Source organism: Musa acuminata, chromosome BXJ2-6, assembly GCF_036884655.1.
Source record: "Musa acuminata AAA Group cultivar baxijiao chromosome BXJ2-6, Cavendish_Baxijiao_AAA, whole genome shotgun sequence".
Classification (NCBI taxonomy): domain Eukaryota; kingdom Viridiplantae; phylum Streptophyta; class Magnoliopsida; order Zingiberales; family Musaceae; genus Musa; species Musa acuminata.
The window spans coordinates 35112468-35130142 of NC_088343.1; the positions used below are offsets into that span (position 1 = coordinate 35112468).

General features: G+C 36.1%; 1 protein-coding gene across 1 annotated transcript; it reads right to left on the minus strand.

Moving 5' to 3' along the window:
- Positions 1–760: 760 nt before the first annotated feature.
- LOC135615350 (T-complex protein 1 subunit gamma) lies at positions 761–10747 on the minus strand. The gene is made up of 14 exons (XM_065113700.1): positions 10573–10747; positions 9750–9811; positions 6578–6650; positions 4426–4493; positions 4138–4207; positions 3779–3847; positions 3593–3664; positions 3318–3391; positions 2875–3152; positions 2031–2415; positions 1826–1951; positions 1597–1701; positions 1277–1351; positions 761–1204 (listed from the first exon to the last, which is right to left on the minus strand). Exons 1-14 carry the CDS (start codon positions 10595–10597, stop codon positions 1013–1015), a joined length of 1674 nt encoding a protein of 557 aa, XP_064969772.1. The 5' UTR covers positions 10598–10747; the 3' UTR covers positions 761–1012.
- Between the last annotated feature and the right edge of the window lie 6928 nt (positions 10748–17675).

Genomic DNA, 17675 nt, shown 5'->3' on the forward strand with positions numbered 1-17675 from the left:
GAGGATAAACTTAGACTTCGTTTCCTAAAAATTCGAAAGGTGACGGCTGATAGACGAGCTTGCAGACTTTTGAGACACAAAAAATTGAGGGTTAGAACAAGGAGAAAATGGTGACACTTTACATAAATAATGAAGTAATTTTATTATTCTTCAACAGACATGATGATGGGGTAAGTCTATTATTCCAGTTGTGTCAATCTCCAAGGTAGGTATAGCCTTCCGAGAAGTAGGCTTCCTGTGGACCTTTGGTGATTCAAGCCATCTCTTACATCTATCTCATACATGTTCCCCATAGGAGACTCATCAACTTGCAATTTGAAGTAGATTAATGGATTAATGGAGACTCTTTGGATGCTTTGACAAATCGTAAAACAAAATTGAAGTTTTTACCAACGCATATTCATAGTTTGTTGGTCATCCAGAGGGATTCAGAGGATTAAATAACCAAAGGATCCAAATTTACTTTCAAAAATATTGATATCATTCGACGTGTTTTATCTGATTCTTTGTATTAACGGTAATTGATGTGTGGCATTCATTCCTCGTTACAACATCACTGATCAAAGCCTGCTACACTAATATCTACCCTCGTTACGGCAGAGGCACCCTGAACTCAAGGCTCCCATACACAAAGATCACAATGCAAATTGCAGGGAAAACAGATGCATGTCAGCAACATATTTCCACAATCCCTATTTCTTTGGTTTTTCTGTTTCAGCCATGCACAAAGTTGACAGCATTCTGAAGGAAAACAAAAACAAAAACAAAAAGATCCCACTCGATCTAAAACAATTTTTTACCTGCTGTTACAGTGCATAAATAAAGGGTTAGCCATAACAAAAGGTAACACCCAACTTCCCAGGTTTAAACAAAATTTCTCAAACAAATACAGCATGAAGGGATGCCCCTCGAGGCACAGAAAACATCATCAACCACCTGGGAACGAACTCAAGTACCCATGGGTTCAAAACAATCCTGCAAGTGACATAAAACCACACATCCTCTGGGCTTTCTAATCCGGTAGGATCTGCTCGTTGTCTGCATCTCCTTCCTCCTCTATCTTAGGCTTAGATGGAGTTGGGCCAGCCCCAGGAGCCTGCTTCTTCTTGATCCCACTCACAATGTCATCAATCCTCAAAAGCATGCAAGCAGCCTCGATGGCCGTCTTAAAAGTTTGGGCCTTTACATTGTAGGAGTCCCATATCTGAAATGAAACACCAATTAGGAGCAGAAAGACGAGAACGGGAATGGAGGGAGGTTGGCACCCAACCCATACCTTCCGCTCTTTCATATCAACAATGTCACCAGTATTTCCATCAATGCCGACCCATTCATTTCCGGCATTAGCATGCTGCAACACAAAACAGGCAAATGATGTCATCTTGTAGTATGGTCACAATAACCATCAAGCCTAGTCAAGTAAATCAATCTCATGGTTCAGCAAGTCACATGTCCATAGGCAGCCATATATCAAGCCTTACAAAGGGGTCTAATCAGTAATGATCGACCTGACTGAAATAGATCAGATTCAAGGTCCAAATTTCCAGACAAAGGAACTCCAAATAAGATCACAGTGGCAAGAAGGTTATACTTCACCTTTCCCTGGAGGGCAGTCATTGTTCGAATGACGTTCACCCCGCAATTCTGAGCCAAGGTTCGTGGGATCGCCTCAAAAGCTACAGCAGCAGCTTCATAGGGCCACTGATTACACAACCAAACAGAAGATCAATTTAGTTGTCACGTGCCTAGCGTATAACATCATTGCTTCTGCAATTCTACTTAATGAATAAGAGCATACTATACGGGTAAGTAATCTAGTTATCACCTTTTCTATCCCTTCAATTGATGAACTCTTCTGTTTTAGTGCAGCCGATACTGTTAACTCGGTTGCACCACCACCAGGCAGAAGCTTTGGATTTTTCAAGATGTTTCGGGCCACTGACATAGCATCCTGTGGATCCAGACTTAGTTATTGCATGACACCCATGATTTAAATAAACATGTACAAACATGAGAACATGAAAATGTACCTGCAAGTTCCTCTCAACCTCATTCAAAAGATCCTTGCTGGCACCTCTCAAAAGGACAGTACAGGCTTTTGGATCTTTGCAATCAACAATAAATGCAAAAAACTCATCACCGAACTTCTTGATTTCAAATAGCCCTGCTCCGGTTCCAATATCAGATTCTTGTAACTCCTCCGGCCTGTTGACAACAACAGCGCCACAAGCCTTTGCAATCCTGTTATTGTCAGTCTTTCTCAATCTCCGGATGGCACTGACTCCGGCCTTGCTGAGGTAATGACATGCAAGATCACTGAGCCCCTTTTCTGTAATGACCAAGTCAGGTTTAAACTTCAGTATCTGCATGCACAGATTCTGTATATACTCCTCCTCCATCTTTAGCAGAACTTCCCTGGAGATGGACATACATGTTAATGGAATACTTGATATTGATGAATAACATGTTTCACACAAGCTCTACTGTGTCTTTGATGAAAAAGTTGAACTTCCATTAGGGATAATACTATATAAAACTGAGCGCCCATGATCAGCCCAAAAATAACACCAACTACCTTAAGAAGAGTTGAATTAGGCTGTAAATATAATAAGTGTTGTGACATTAACCATGCTGACTACCTGCAATTGTACATAAAAGACAGTAATTTTGCTACATAGTCATTACTTATCTCAACATCAACCTTATAAGAATTACAAGTTATCCATAAATTCCAATTTTCAGAATACAAAAGGTCCAAGTATTTTTTATTACTTAAGAATGAGTAGGCTTGACCTGACATCAATCATCACATTCAGGATATGAAATATATTGTTTAGTAAAAAATAGCAAGTCAAATATAAATCAACTTCGTACCAGTCTTCTTCCTTGACCAACTCGGCATTAGTTTGGTTTTCTCCTTTCTTATACTCAAGGGGGCAATCAAGGAGAATAATGCGTGGGTTCAATATCTTTCTCCTCATTTTTCCAGGTGCAACAACATCCTTATTAATCATAACTCCCTTAAGAACCTTGGAATCTTCCAGCTGCCCTCCAGGAACCTTCTCAACTTTTATATATTTTTTAATATCAACCTCACGTAGACCTTGGCCAAGGTCCACACCAACTGTGGTTGTAGCATCAATGGCAAGATCCTGAAAATGACAAGATAAAAAGTTAGAATTTCAGTTGTTGGGTGATATAAGACAACTTTCACCAAGCATCATAATCAACTTTGGAATATAGCCTTCTCATGTTTAGCTAATAAATAAAGCATATCATTAGAACTGAAAACTAAGTTATCACAAGGAAATACTCACAGCAATTAGGTCCCCAAATTGTCCAGTAAATTTTGTGCCTATACAACTTTTGACAAGGCCCAGCATCGTGGCACCTATGAAGACGAATCCAAATGAAAATTATTCAAACACATTTCGAAAAGATATTTCACACGACAAAAGTGAAGGGAGATCCACAAGAATTAAGAAGAAAGATAGCAAAAAAGAAGGGTGTGTAACACTGAACCATTGGTCGTGACCACCAAAAAATTTGCTGTGCAACACTGAATAACTGAATCAAAAATTGAAGAACTTACGGTCAGTGACATCAATAGGCATTGCAATCTTGTCCAGAACGGCAATAGAATCTTCGAGAGCTTTATTATATGCTGAAGAAAAGATTAGACAATCTTAGAGACGATGAACCAAACAGCACGGATACACATGTATATACATATATGGTGCAAATTGAAATAGGTGCCTCCTGATTATTTCAAGATTACCTCGACATATGACAGTAGGATGGTAGTTCTTGTCAATGAAAGTAGCAGCAACATGGAGCATCTCACCAGCTTTAAGAAATTTCATGCAAAATATCATCATTTCCAAAAATAAAAAGTTTGTGTTTAGATACTAGCTCAGGCAACATACAAGGAAACCAAAATGAACAAAAAAAGCATAAGCACACCTTGCTAACATTAATAAAGACATGGTGGATGATTCAAAGATAATGTTTCCAATCAGGTACATTGCTTTTGATTCAATTTGACTATGTATTGTGTAGTTAGCTATATGATGAGGCAGATCCAACATACACACATAAATTCACAAGGAGATTCAAAAACAAAATAACAGAATGCACCTAGTACAATAACAGATGTTGTGCCATCTCCAACTTCCTCATCCTGTGTGCGGCTTAGTTCAATCATTGACTGTCAAGTCAGGAAAAAAAAGCACAGTATTGCGTTTAGTACGGTTATGAAGCCTGCTGCGAGAGTTCTCAAGTAAAATGAAATAGAACAAAACAATCCATGTTGTAAAACAATACTGATCTAAAATTCATGATATTAAAAACAACAGCAATCGACTCAAAATAAGAGAGCATATACAAGTAACTTGACACAACTAAAATCAACTAGCATGGACAAACCTTGGCAGCTGGGTGAGCAAGATCAAGCTCACGTAGTATAGCATTTCCGTCATTAGTAACCACAATCCCTGGCAACAATAGTTTGAACAGAAAATAGTGAGGAGAGTTATGTTAAAAAGTATATCATGATGCTGAATGTTAAAAAGTGATGAACCACTTGAAGCAGAACCACCAAGAAGGACAGAATTAGCCTGGAAAATTAATACTAGAGCAGGAAGAAAAAACTAAAACATATAGGTAGGTCATGGCCTAGTACAATTCTTCATCATTGTTTGTATCAGTGGCATGTCAGAGATGCCAAAAGCTGATATTGTTTGTATCAGTTGAACAAAAAAAATGTTTGCATCAGATGCCATCAAATTATCACATTTAAATGGCAACAGATTTAACTTTATTGTTGTCTTTTTCATTTTTGTCATATATTTGTCCTAATTCAATCATCCCCTTCTCTTAGACTGACAGATCTACACCTATTTACCATTACCCACTTCCATCACCCCCAGTAATCACCTTTCTTAAGCCACTAGAAATGACAAAATTCTGCACACAACCACTTCTTACTAGAAGTTACTCAGCCTTAAACACATCATATTTACATCAGATGAAAGGATATTTTAGCAAACTTGCAAGCCCCTTTGATCTTGCTTTGGTGCTCTTCAACAAGCCCAAACCACCACCATAAAGGCTAAAGCAGTCAAGATTCCACAACAATAACCAATAAAATTGGAAAGATCATAATCATAAATATCAACAGCTTCTGCAAACAAAGCAATCAGAACAGGAGCAACTTGTGCAAGTTCTTTACCATTTTTGTTATGCTTGGTGACCTAAAAACTTTCCAAAATTTGCTCCAGAATAGTTCAATATGGTGTACATCTCAAAATGCCAACAATTTTAGCTAATTTACAGCCAAAAAAACTCAGTTCTTAAGGTTCTATTACAGAATTTGATATCTGGTCTGTTCTCAGCTAGTTATTCTGATGGAAATAACCTTGAAAGAACGCCATATTCAATGAGAATGAATCAATCATACTTGAATACAAGTCAACTGGCAGGGGTATGAATTTAAAATAGATACATTATATGCTACTGTTGGTGCCATTGGGCCATGATCCAGTTTGGCTGCAGATCTGTGACACTGAGCAGTACAAAGATACATAACAGTGCAAACTTCCTTGATCAGCATGCATCCCATTAATTCTATAAGCAGAGGGGTCATGAAATGGTCTGATATGATCAATATGGAATTTGGGCTTTAATTTTACAACTGAAACAACAACAACTAACTAATTGATATCTTATCTAATGATTTTTTTTTAACAATTCTACAAGCTTATGAATGTTGACAATATCTTAGCTAATCTTAAGCTGCTAAAATGTGCCAAATACAATGACTAAATTCATTTTCAAAACAATTAGACAAATGAAATAGACATCATAGGATTCGACTTGGTGGAAGATGATTCCAAAATGATAATACTTATTTTTTATTTCAAGAGATCAAGTAAAAGCAATTGTATAAAGTTTAAAAGAAATTTGAGCTCCATTAGTCAGATAAAAGGAATGCATTTACATTAGGATATGATTCAACACCGCACAGCTTAAGAAGCATGTTCCATAGCCTTTATGATACTTTTATACTTTGAAAGCCCAGAGAACATTGCTTGAATTAAATAATAGTGATGATGTCAGAATTTCAAATTCGTTTAGAAACATCGTCACATAAATTGTCTAAATCCTTCAATTTCTGCAATTCTAGGTCAACAAGTTCACTATTTACTACACATAATACTGCACCTTTTTTTAATACATTCACAATCATTCTAAACTTTAGACATTATTTTATGGGTTAACAAATTTACCCTCCTTACTATAGATTCTAAGAGGCCCTGTACATAAGCAAAATATCTCTTCTTCGAGGGTAGATGTACACAATAGAACGCAAGAAAGGATCAATGATTTTATAAGACCAAAAGTCTAAAGCATAATTGAAGATTAAAAGGTCATCATCACAATAATAAATATAAAGATCAATCAAAAAATAACTTAAGAAGTTTACAGTGTCATTATCACAACAATAGATGCAGAGATCAACAAAAGAATAGCTTAAGATGTTAACAATGCCAAATAAAAAAAAAGTCTGAAAACAGACCTCCAGCAGCATCAAGCAGCATCTTAAGCATAGATCGAGGACCCAAAGTAGTTCGAATTATGTCAGCCACAGCCTGCGTACAAAATATAATGAAAAACACAAGAAGTCCAAATTTGGAAGGAAAAGAAAGTAAAGCCAATTTCAACAACAATGAGGTATCAACTACTTTATTCCCGACTATTCCAATTATTACTGGAATCCATTAAGGGCAATAATTGCCAACCACATTCATGCAAGTTCAAGTGTACAGAAAGAGGTGAAAATGATGAAATTTCCAGATATTCTTATTAAGTTCATCAAACAACCACACAGTATGTCATTGTTAACCGCTCCATTGGAAAAATCCCATTTGACATTGTCCTCAGTTATACCCCTCACACAACCATTGACCTTACCACCCTTCCATTTGACTATCATGCCTCGGAACCAGCCCATTCTTTCGCCCAACATATCCATGATTTGCATACTGAGATTCGAGATAAAATTACCTTAAATAATGAAAATTACAAACTTGCTTCTAATGCACATCATAGGAGTCAAGAGTTTCAAGTTGATGATTATATCTTGGCTCGCATTTTCCCTGAGAGATTCCCCAAAAACTCATTCAAGAGTTGCATGCTTGAGCCATTAGTCCTTTCCCCATTATCCAAAAACTATGATCTAATGCATATATGCTTGATTTGCCTTCTAACTTAAATATTAGTCCAATTTTCAATGTGGAGGATTTAACTTCATATCATGGTACTTTTGAGCCTCTTTCTCTATCTACCGGTATTCCTACATGTGACAATCCTCCCAAAGCACCAACTCTCCTACAACATGGATGATGTAGAGGTAATTCTTGATGATCGCCTTGTTACGTCTACTACTAACATCACTCAACACTTTTTTAACAAGTGGCGTGGTCATCCAACTTCCAATACCACCTGGATTACTTTAGAGGAACTTCATGACACTACACCAGACTTATTGGACTAGTACCTTTCAAATCATTCTCCAGGGCCTAAGGTCGAGTTATTTTCCACCAGGGTAGAATGATGGAGAACCATCTAGACTTATAAAGAATTTTCGAAGAGTTTATTCTAGACAAAAAATAAACAAAAACTCATCAATTATTTGGCCTAGAAACTCTAGGAGTTGTGTGGAAAATTGTAAAGTCTTTTGTGTCTTTCTAGGTGTTAACCTAAAGACTCTACTTTTGTATTTAGTGCCCTCTTGTATTAAGTGCACCTCTTTACTATTTAATTATCCTACAAGCCACATTTTGGGATTCTAAAAGGCATACAAGTTTCCTATGAAATTATTTTTGAGAATTATTGCCTTCATTAATTATACCAAGGCTCTTAAACCCCTATAAATAGTAGAACTTATCAATGAATGAATCACTATAGATTTGAATGAAAAATCTTCTCTACTCTTTTAGTCTCTTACTCTCCTCTCTTGCTATCTTGCTCTCTTGCTTTCTCCCTACTCTAATCTACATCACCAGGTCTATGGTTATGATACAAACTCCTTTCTTATATAGTCATCAGCTAGTGGACAAACAAGAGTTGATCAACATCTTCAATTCTTGGTAATAAAACAACCATCAACATGAATGGCCTGAATCATATTTTGATTCGTTATACAATAATATTAAGTCTCACTAGATCAAAATTGCACCAAGCTCGAATCAATTTATCCAATCTTGGTTGTGCACATTTGTTGTTCACATTCACAAAATATATCTACATGACAATTAATTTTTCGAAGATATAATACCCTATATTTTTAAAATAACAAACAAGGCTGTGAAACATTTGGTTTAAACTCTTACCACATGATAATCTCAAGTCTCAATTGATCAAATTGCACCAAACTCGAATTAGCATTATGTATTCTTGGTTGCACAATTTCTTGGTTATATTCACAAACTACATCTACATGCCAACTAATTTTTTGAAATATCTTATATTTTTAAAAGGATTTGGTTTAAACTCTTATCCTTCCTGAACCAGTACACATTTTTTTTCACAAAAAGTATCTAATGACCAATTACTGTTGCAAATAGAACTCATTATATTTATTATAACCGCATATCCCACACTGCATCTAAAAATTAAGGTATGACACATTTTGAGTCTCTAACTAATAGACTATGATCATAGCACTGACAAGGTTTAAGAGGACATGACGCAAAAAAAATAGTAGATTATTATAGAACTTTTTTTCAACTGCAACAACAAATGTTGCCATGAGAAAACACATTTGTCCTTGTCTTAACCAGAATTTAATTATAAAATTCCCTTTATTTCTAGTACTCCATTGATTCTTAGTTACAAATAGTCCCAACTCCTAAAAATGTTATACGCTAGGGAATGCTAAAGCCATTAAATACATAACTTTTAAATGACCAATATATTACCATATGGTTCACAAAATTTAACTTTTAAAAGCAAATTTGCCACACAAGGAACTTATGTCACAGAATATGGAGGAATCTATTACACGCTATGGGGAGAATGGTTTTAAACTCTTTATGCAGCATCTTTTACGTTACATATTGAGAATCAACAAAACAGGTATAACAACAATATAATGTTGGAACAAAGACCTATAGATTCTGCTGTATAAAATTTGAACAAGGAAATTCCTCTCCCAACCATTTTTTAACTACTATGAACAGCACAGACATGATTTCTGTAAAGATTGAGTACTCAGTTCACAAGATACATAAGACAGGTCATGCTATAAAGGTAGATATGAACTTTTCTTTCAAAAATTACTCACTCTATAACTAAAGTAAGCATTAAAGTTAGCTTTTGGGAAAGGGTTTATTTACTAACAAAGCTATAAAGGAATCTGATAAAGATAAATCAATCTTGATGTCAGGAACCTTATCAGAATATGGTAGCATCCAGAAGTGCTCAGGTGCCCAGTTGATCCAATTTGTTCAAGCAAAGTCATACTAATAAATCACTGTGAGATTCATGCCCAAATTAATTACCCAACACTGTTTCAACAACAACACTTTTCACACTTCTCCTAGTATTGCCCAATGAAAACCAATAAAAAGATTCCTCCCTCAACAATGCCAAGTCAAATGTGGCAGGTTCTAGACAATTCCAAGCCAAATTTGGGACATGCAACAGCCTGTCTCGCACAAATACTTAAAGCATTAACACATACTCACCTTGGAGGCTTGGATGTTAGCATGATGAACCTTGCTTCCAGATTCCCGTTTTAAAGAATCTTCTGCTCAAAAGAATTAGCACAAATTGTTAGATGATCCTAATGATAAAATCATAGGACTACTCGATTCAATACACAGTACATTCAAAATAATAGTTTTGCCATTTCACAAGAATGACAAAACCATCCTGGTTCTTCTCTTCCTTTCATATTATTTTAACCACAAAGGTTCCTAGCAAAAGAAGTCATGCAGTCAATCAAAAGATCAGCAATTGCCAAATCATGAATCTTGATCAGTGGTTTGCTAAGACCCTAAATGTGACTTGGTAAATGAGAATCTTCAACCAGAAAGGAAATCTGACCATGATCAAGAACACAACTTTTATTTTCAAAACTAAATAAAAAAGACAAATAAAAGGTAAAATTGACCCAGCCGATCCTACATAATGTGAGACGCCAAAGGACCAAATCACACAACCAAGAAGAATTAGGAGCAGTCGTTATCTTTAGTAACATTAAGTGCAAGATCCCCCGTAAAAGAGGGCATACAACCAAGCAGAAGATCCGCGGCTTCCAAATCATCGATCTTGAACTAGGGTTCATCAGAACCCTCAAAAACTTCGTCCCAGAAAGAACAGGTAACGAAACCTCGATCAAGAACCGAACTTTCGCCTTGAAAACAAACAGAAAGCAAGAAACGACCCCAACCGATCTTACATATTACGGTGATCCAAAGGACCAAATCTCACAACCGAGATGGAGATCACCCGTCACCCAAGATTCGTACGAACGACCTCCTAGGGGAGAGAGAGAGAGGGACTTACTGAGAACGAGGACTGGGGCGTGCATGGCTACGATGAGAGACGGGCCTTCCTCCTCTTCCTGAGGAATGAGACCGTCGACGGCGACAACCGGGTATTAGGGTTTCGGCACCGAGTACCTTCGCAAGAGGTCTTGGAGCTTAAAACCCTCGTCTCTTAGATCCTTAATTTTATTTTTCTGGTGCTCTTCTTTATAAATAACGCCCTATAAATATACTGTCTATAATAGAGTCTCTAGAACGCACCGTTATACATCTTAGACCTCCTTAATATTTATATTAAGTTCTGGTCTGTGAAACTAAAACCGGATCAAATTTAGATGGCGATTGGCCATGCATTAAGTTCCTTAATATTTATTCATAATCTGCCATTTACCATGTAATAGACCCTATAAACCTCCTTAATATTTATATAGTAGAACTATTATGCATCTTAGTCCTCCTTAATTTTCTTTTATTAAGTTCTAGGCTGCAAAACCAAAACAACCTGACATTTAGAAGATAATAATTTTTGTCTGTCTATGTCGTATGAAATGATGAGTCAAATAATTCATGAAAAAACAAAGGACTAGATAATCTTAAAATTAAGATATATTAATTTTTTTAAATAATAATAATAATAATAAATTATCCATTAACGATTACATTTGATAAAAGAAAAAAAAAAACTCAAACATAATATATCTAAAATTTATACCATATGTCATTATCTATATCTATAAGGCTCATTTCTCTATTCAATCACTTAGGTTGAGTACTAGTATTCTTACTTATAAAATAGTATCTATAGTGAATAATCACTCAATAACTATAAATTTTTATAATTTTATTTACTCAACAAGTATAAATCTTTATAATTTTATTCAAGTGAATATACATCATGTCATATATATCATATTTTAAAATCATCATCATAAGATAATTAATAATAAACATCTCATTCTATGACTTTTTTAGCAAACATAATCCTACGACATAGTATATGTAAAATAAAAAATAAATTTTAATATTTAAATAATTTAAAATACTTATATACACATGTAAAAAATATAATGAATTTATGGATTTCTATACTCATATTATAATATATATGTGCACTCATATACCATATATTATTGTAATATATACGTGTGCTCTTACACCATACATCATAATATATATGTATACACCAACACTAAACGTTATAATATATAAGTGAATTCTCACACTATACATCATAATATATACATGCACTCTCACACTATACATTATAAGATATACGTACACTCTCATACTGTACTACTATAAACAAAGTCATAAACGAGGTGTTTGATATAATGCTCATGTATATTCATATCTTTTGGTTTTGTTCATGCTTTGTATAACATGTAAAGGGTTTCTAGTAGCCTTGACAAACTTAGTGTGGTTGGCTTTTATAGTCATTTCAAGTTTGTAAATATAAGTTATGTGTAATCGTCGTGTAGAGACAAAACTATCCGAAAGTAAACTATCCAAACAGTCATTTTGGGGGTTTTCTAACTCCATAGAGTGGTACAAAGTACAGTAACCAAAAACTACCCAAGTGGCACATGGTTGGATGGGCCTTTGGGGTAATATATAGGGCTGATTTATTGTCTTGTTCTGCAAGAGTGTAGATGGACATGCAAGGGTGTCATATGGCTTAGGAAAAACTAACTAAGTCTATGACAGATGGTATCAAATGAGACAAGCACATTTAAAAACACTTGGCATACAAACGTGATGGACCTAGCGGAGCTGCATTAAGGGCAGCCAGCACGTGCGATTGTTTGGGAAAAACGAGCGTTGAGATGTAGAGAAAGGAGTCACTTAAAGGAGCAAGCATCTTATATTGACGTTTTGAGGAATGGCCAACCCTTTAGTATCACAAGGACAAGTGAGCTAAGAAGAACGCATAGCACACAAAAGTTGGGATAACTAAGTTCGAGCTACTGCTCAATGTTGGCAATCAAACTTTATAGTTCTCAAGACAAGTGGGGCACTTAACAAAGGATGAGACCTGAAAGGTGGGATGGATTACGTAATGATTGAAAGAACTTTGCAAAGCTCACAAAGGTGAGGGGAATTGCTAACTTGAAGAATTTGATACTCATGCAAGAGCTTGTAGGTGAATGATGGACTATCCATGGTCATCCTAAGGTGACTAAAACTTGACGCCATAGAGTATTGAAACTTTCTCTTTAACATGAAAATGATATGGAGGCTAAAATGTGTAGTAAGTTTAACATATTGCTAGGTCTTGAGAGGTGTAACGAGAGCTATATTAGTGAAGAGTCACAATCTAGTAAGTGCATTCACGAGGTCGAAATAGTGCATAATTCATTTAGCAAGCCAAAGTAGTACAAGGGGATAATACTCTTTGAAACTTTCAGAGAAAAGGATATGAAGAGAAAAATTATTCTAATGGGACAAATATCCAAAAAGGATAAGTCTTGATTCTCGAAAGAGAGAATCATGTGCAATGAACTGTATATGTTGAGGGGTACCTAAAGACAATAACATCATAAAGCTCAACGGATCGAGTAAGTGACAATGAATCATCACATAATCTTATATGATGTAATGCAATGCGAGATCAAGGAAGCGACCCAAGGCAACACCATATGATGGCATACTTAGAGTCGATGTAGAGATCATACTCAATAGAGGTTTGACCTATCGAATTAATAGGCATGAGGGTTACCATCAACTTAATATAAATCGAGGGGCAGAGCAACTTAGGTGGAACTTAATGAAGTGTCCAAGCTGTATGAATGGAGTTAACATACAAACAAAACATGGAGTAGAGATACAAAACTTTCCTTGGACAGAGGTTAAGGACATGAACTCTTGTAGAGGTAAGAGCAGGATCATATCGTTCCATGGGTCCCTAATTCTGATGAACCAGTCTGATCATATATTGTGCCAAAGACAAAGGGAGTTTTGAGACATATGCACCTTCTCTCGGTGAAATATTTGATAAATGAACTAAGGTAACTCAACTTGTGAAAGCAAAATTAGGGTCAAAATACCATAGTACAAGATAAGAGGATACGAATGCAAATACTCTTAAAGAATATGTCATTGTACTACCATTCAAGTTGTCATAAAGAAAACAGTGGATAGTAAAGATTATACTAGGAGGGTAGAGTCCCAAGATCTAAATAATGACGCATCAATTTCAATAAAGTCAATAGACATCGAGAGCTTCATCTGACTTGAGAGCGGGTGGATGAAGGTTGGTTACCAAATGAACGAATATAATCAGAGGTGGCATAAGCTCTATGATGTATAGCAAAGGCTGCATATAAAGAAATCATAATCTAGATTCATCCCACAAAGATCAATATGCAATGAAGATGTCACTAGGAGGTGACATGGTGTAGTAGATCATGGTAGAACAATTCAGGATAATATGACACACATAGGAGAAGTCCCCATGAGAGACTTGATCATATAGAGGTATAATCGGGAGCTACCGAGAGCTCCACTTTGGTGAATAATATGATGATAAGAAGGGCTATGGAGAGTGAATATCATTGTACTACAGAGGTGGATCTTCCATATGTATATTGAATCTTACATCGGATGAAAGCCTTAGTCATCAGCATATAAGGGTTGTATATCACTAAGGAAAAATTTTATATGTAAGTACTAGTGATCCCATGGAGGGAGGGGTAGACTTAATTATATAGAGATATGGTTAGAGTAACTAGAGAGTTAGACTTCTCTAAAGCTCATATTTGTTTAAGAGAGTCAATCAAGTCAAAGAATAAAGCCAAGTAAACGAACGTTACTACCAACGAAGCAAAAGAAATTAAAATCAACATAAGCCTTACAAAATGATAGCGAAGATCATACATAGGAGTTACAGTTTATCTTTTCATCAACTAAGGGGAACTACTCAGATGATAAAGAGGTGTTAAATTAGGTGGTCGAAAGGGACGAGTAAGTAACAACGAGTTTAGAGAGACTTAGCTACCCAAAACTAAGTGTCGATTAGAATAGAGGTGGACTCAAAGGAGTGCTATAATACTACAAAGGTAAATGTATCGATCGTGCAAAAAGGGATACAAATGTGAAGCAACAAATAGTAAGGCTACGAGTATAGCAACACCATGGTGTTGGGAAACCTAAGGCAATATTATATGTACAGCAAAAGAATAGAAAATAAAAATCCTAGATTTCTCACAAAAAATAGTTTCTCATCGTCATGTGAAGAATAATGCGTTAAAAAATACAAAATTAAAAAAATTATGCGTATATGAAAGATGTGTTACCTAGGGAGATCATATATCCCTAAGAACCTGTAAATCTATAGGAGAGGGTGAAAGATATCAACTGTCCTCCTCTTTAGTGGTGATCCACATGGTAAACGCTACGAAGATGCTTCTCAAATCACTACACAATCCTTTATTTCCATGTACACCACACGATCAAGAAGGGGCCGACCCTTCTTGCTATCCACATGCCCTAAATTGGGGCTGTTCGCTAAGGAAGAGAGGGAGAGAGGAGTATAGGAGATAGTAGCCAAAAAGGATCTAACTTATACCAGTTTAGTTCTCTCTTATTTATAGAAGTCTCTATCAGCTTAATCCTAATGAATCTTGTCCTTTAAGTATTGAATCTCTATCCAGCTACCCAAGCCTCTTAGAATAGTGGATTTCTATCCAATAATATCTCATTGGCTCTTATTGGATCTTATCCATAAGATTCAATAATTTACAGGGTTATTGGATATCCAATAAGATAAGGGCTCCAACAGATATCTCATATCTAAACCTCTACTCGTCGTAACACCAACCATACGTGTATGACTTTCTAAGCCAATATCGAGCTGATCATAGGTCGTGCTTATCAAAACTCCTTTTGGCTTAATGAATTATTATCTCCATAATAATTTACTCGACTCATCAACTACGGAGGTACTAGGCCACGACATCGCAGTCCCCAAGCAATATAAAAGAATTTAATCCATTGGACTTGTCTATCCTCAGTTATCATTTATCTATTGTCCCTTATTTATCTAATATCCTAGAGACCGTATTCCGAGCATGGTGTTGTCAGGCTCATACGGTTTCTACTCGAGTCACGCTCTAATCAGATTCTCCTAGAGAACTCATTCTCTCTCAATCAGAATGACCCTGACTAGGGATTTTCTTGAGCAAGAACACATAGGATATTCCTTTTATGACACCGAGAGTGGATGATCCTCTATCGATACTTAATTGCCCTCATAAGGTTAGCTGCCACTCTCGATGACTAGTTGTGCTAAATTTGGAACTTCCAAACCTATAAGTCTGGTATTAAAGAGATGAGTACTCGTATATGATATTCTTGGTGTCTCAAGTCTAAAAACTAGATACACCATTGTGATGATGGAATCACTATCTGATAGTGAGATATCATCAACCATCCAGAATTCTATGAGCGGATTGATCAGTGAACTTATTCTCCAATGAGTACCTACATTGTATTCTAAGTGTCCCCACATAAGCAGCTATAAAATCAACCACCTCCATCATATAGATAGGTATATAGCATATCGGTTTGTTTGGTTTTCTTGATGTCCCTCTCAAGTAACATATGACCAGGATTATTTAGGGTTTGTGTTTAAAGGTGAGTCGGTCTCATTATCGTGATCTCATCATAATCCGACTTTCATTGCACAATACTAGTCATAGGTGTCCTACAAGCTAATCACGTGAGTGATGACACGTGTAATATGACATGCACTATTTTTGCTTATTATTATTGTAGCATTTTCTCACTTTATCTTGTTTGATGCATAAATATATTATGATGTTCATGGATCTGTACAACAATAATTAGATTGTGATGAGATCATGATAATAAGACCAATTCACCTTTAAACACAAAACCTAAATAATCTTGGTCATAGGTTACTCGAGAGGGACATCGAGATATCGAGATAACTAGACATACTAGTGTGTTGTATACCCATCCATATGATGGAGGTGGCTGGTCTCATAGCTGCTCATGTGGGGATACTAGGGCTATAATGTAGGTGCTCATTGGAGAATGAGTTCACTAATTAATTCGCTCATGGAATATTGGATGGTTGATGATACCTCATTGTCAGACATCAATTCCGTCGTTCTAGTGGTGTACATGATCCTTAAACTTAAGACATAAAGGATATCCTGTATGAACACTCCGCTCTTTGATACCATACTTATATGTTTAGAAGTTTTAGATCTAGCACAACCGATCATCGGAAGTAGTAGTCAACCTTACGAGAGCTATTGAGTGTTGATAGAGGATCATTCTCTCTTAGTATTATAAGAGGAATATCTCATGTATTCTTGCTTAGACAAATCCTTAGCCAAGGTCATTTGGATTGAGAGAGAAATAGTTCTTTGAGAGAATCCAATTAGAGCGAGACTCAAGGAGAAACCGTATAGGCCTGACAGCACCATGCCCGGTATACAGTCTCTAGGATATTAGATGGATAAGAGACTATAGGTACATGATAACCGAGGATAAATAGGTCCAAAAGATTAGATTCCCCTATATCATCTAAGGACTGCGACGTAGTGGCCTAGTATGTCTGCAATCGATGAGTTGAGTGAATTATTATGGAGATAATAATTCACTAAGCTAGAAGGAGTTCTGACATATATGACTCACGATTAGCTCATTATTAGGCCTAGAGGGTCACACATATATGGAGATAATAATTCATTAAGCTAGAAGGAGTTCTGACATATATGACTCATGACTAGCTCATTATTAGGCCTAGAGGGTCACACATATATGGAGATAATAATTCATTAAGCTAGAAGGAGTTCTGACATATATGACTCACGACTAGTTCATTATTAGGCCTAGAGAGTCACACATAAATGGTAGGTGCTGCAACGAGTAGAGGTTGAGATATCCGTTAGAGCCCTTATCGTATTGGATATCCAATAAGCCCATAAATTATTAAATCACATAGATGTGATCCAATAAGAGTCAATGAGAGATTATTTGGTAGAGGTCCACTAATCTAAGAGGTTTGGGTAGTTAGATAGAGATCTAATACCCAATATGGTAGGATCTATTAAGGTTAAGTTGATAGAGGACCTCTATAAATAGGAAGGAACC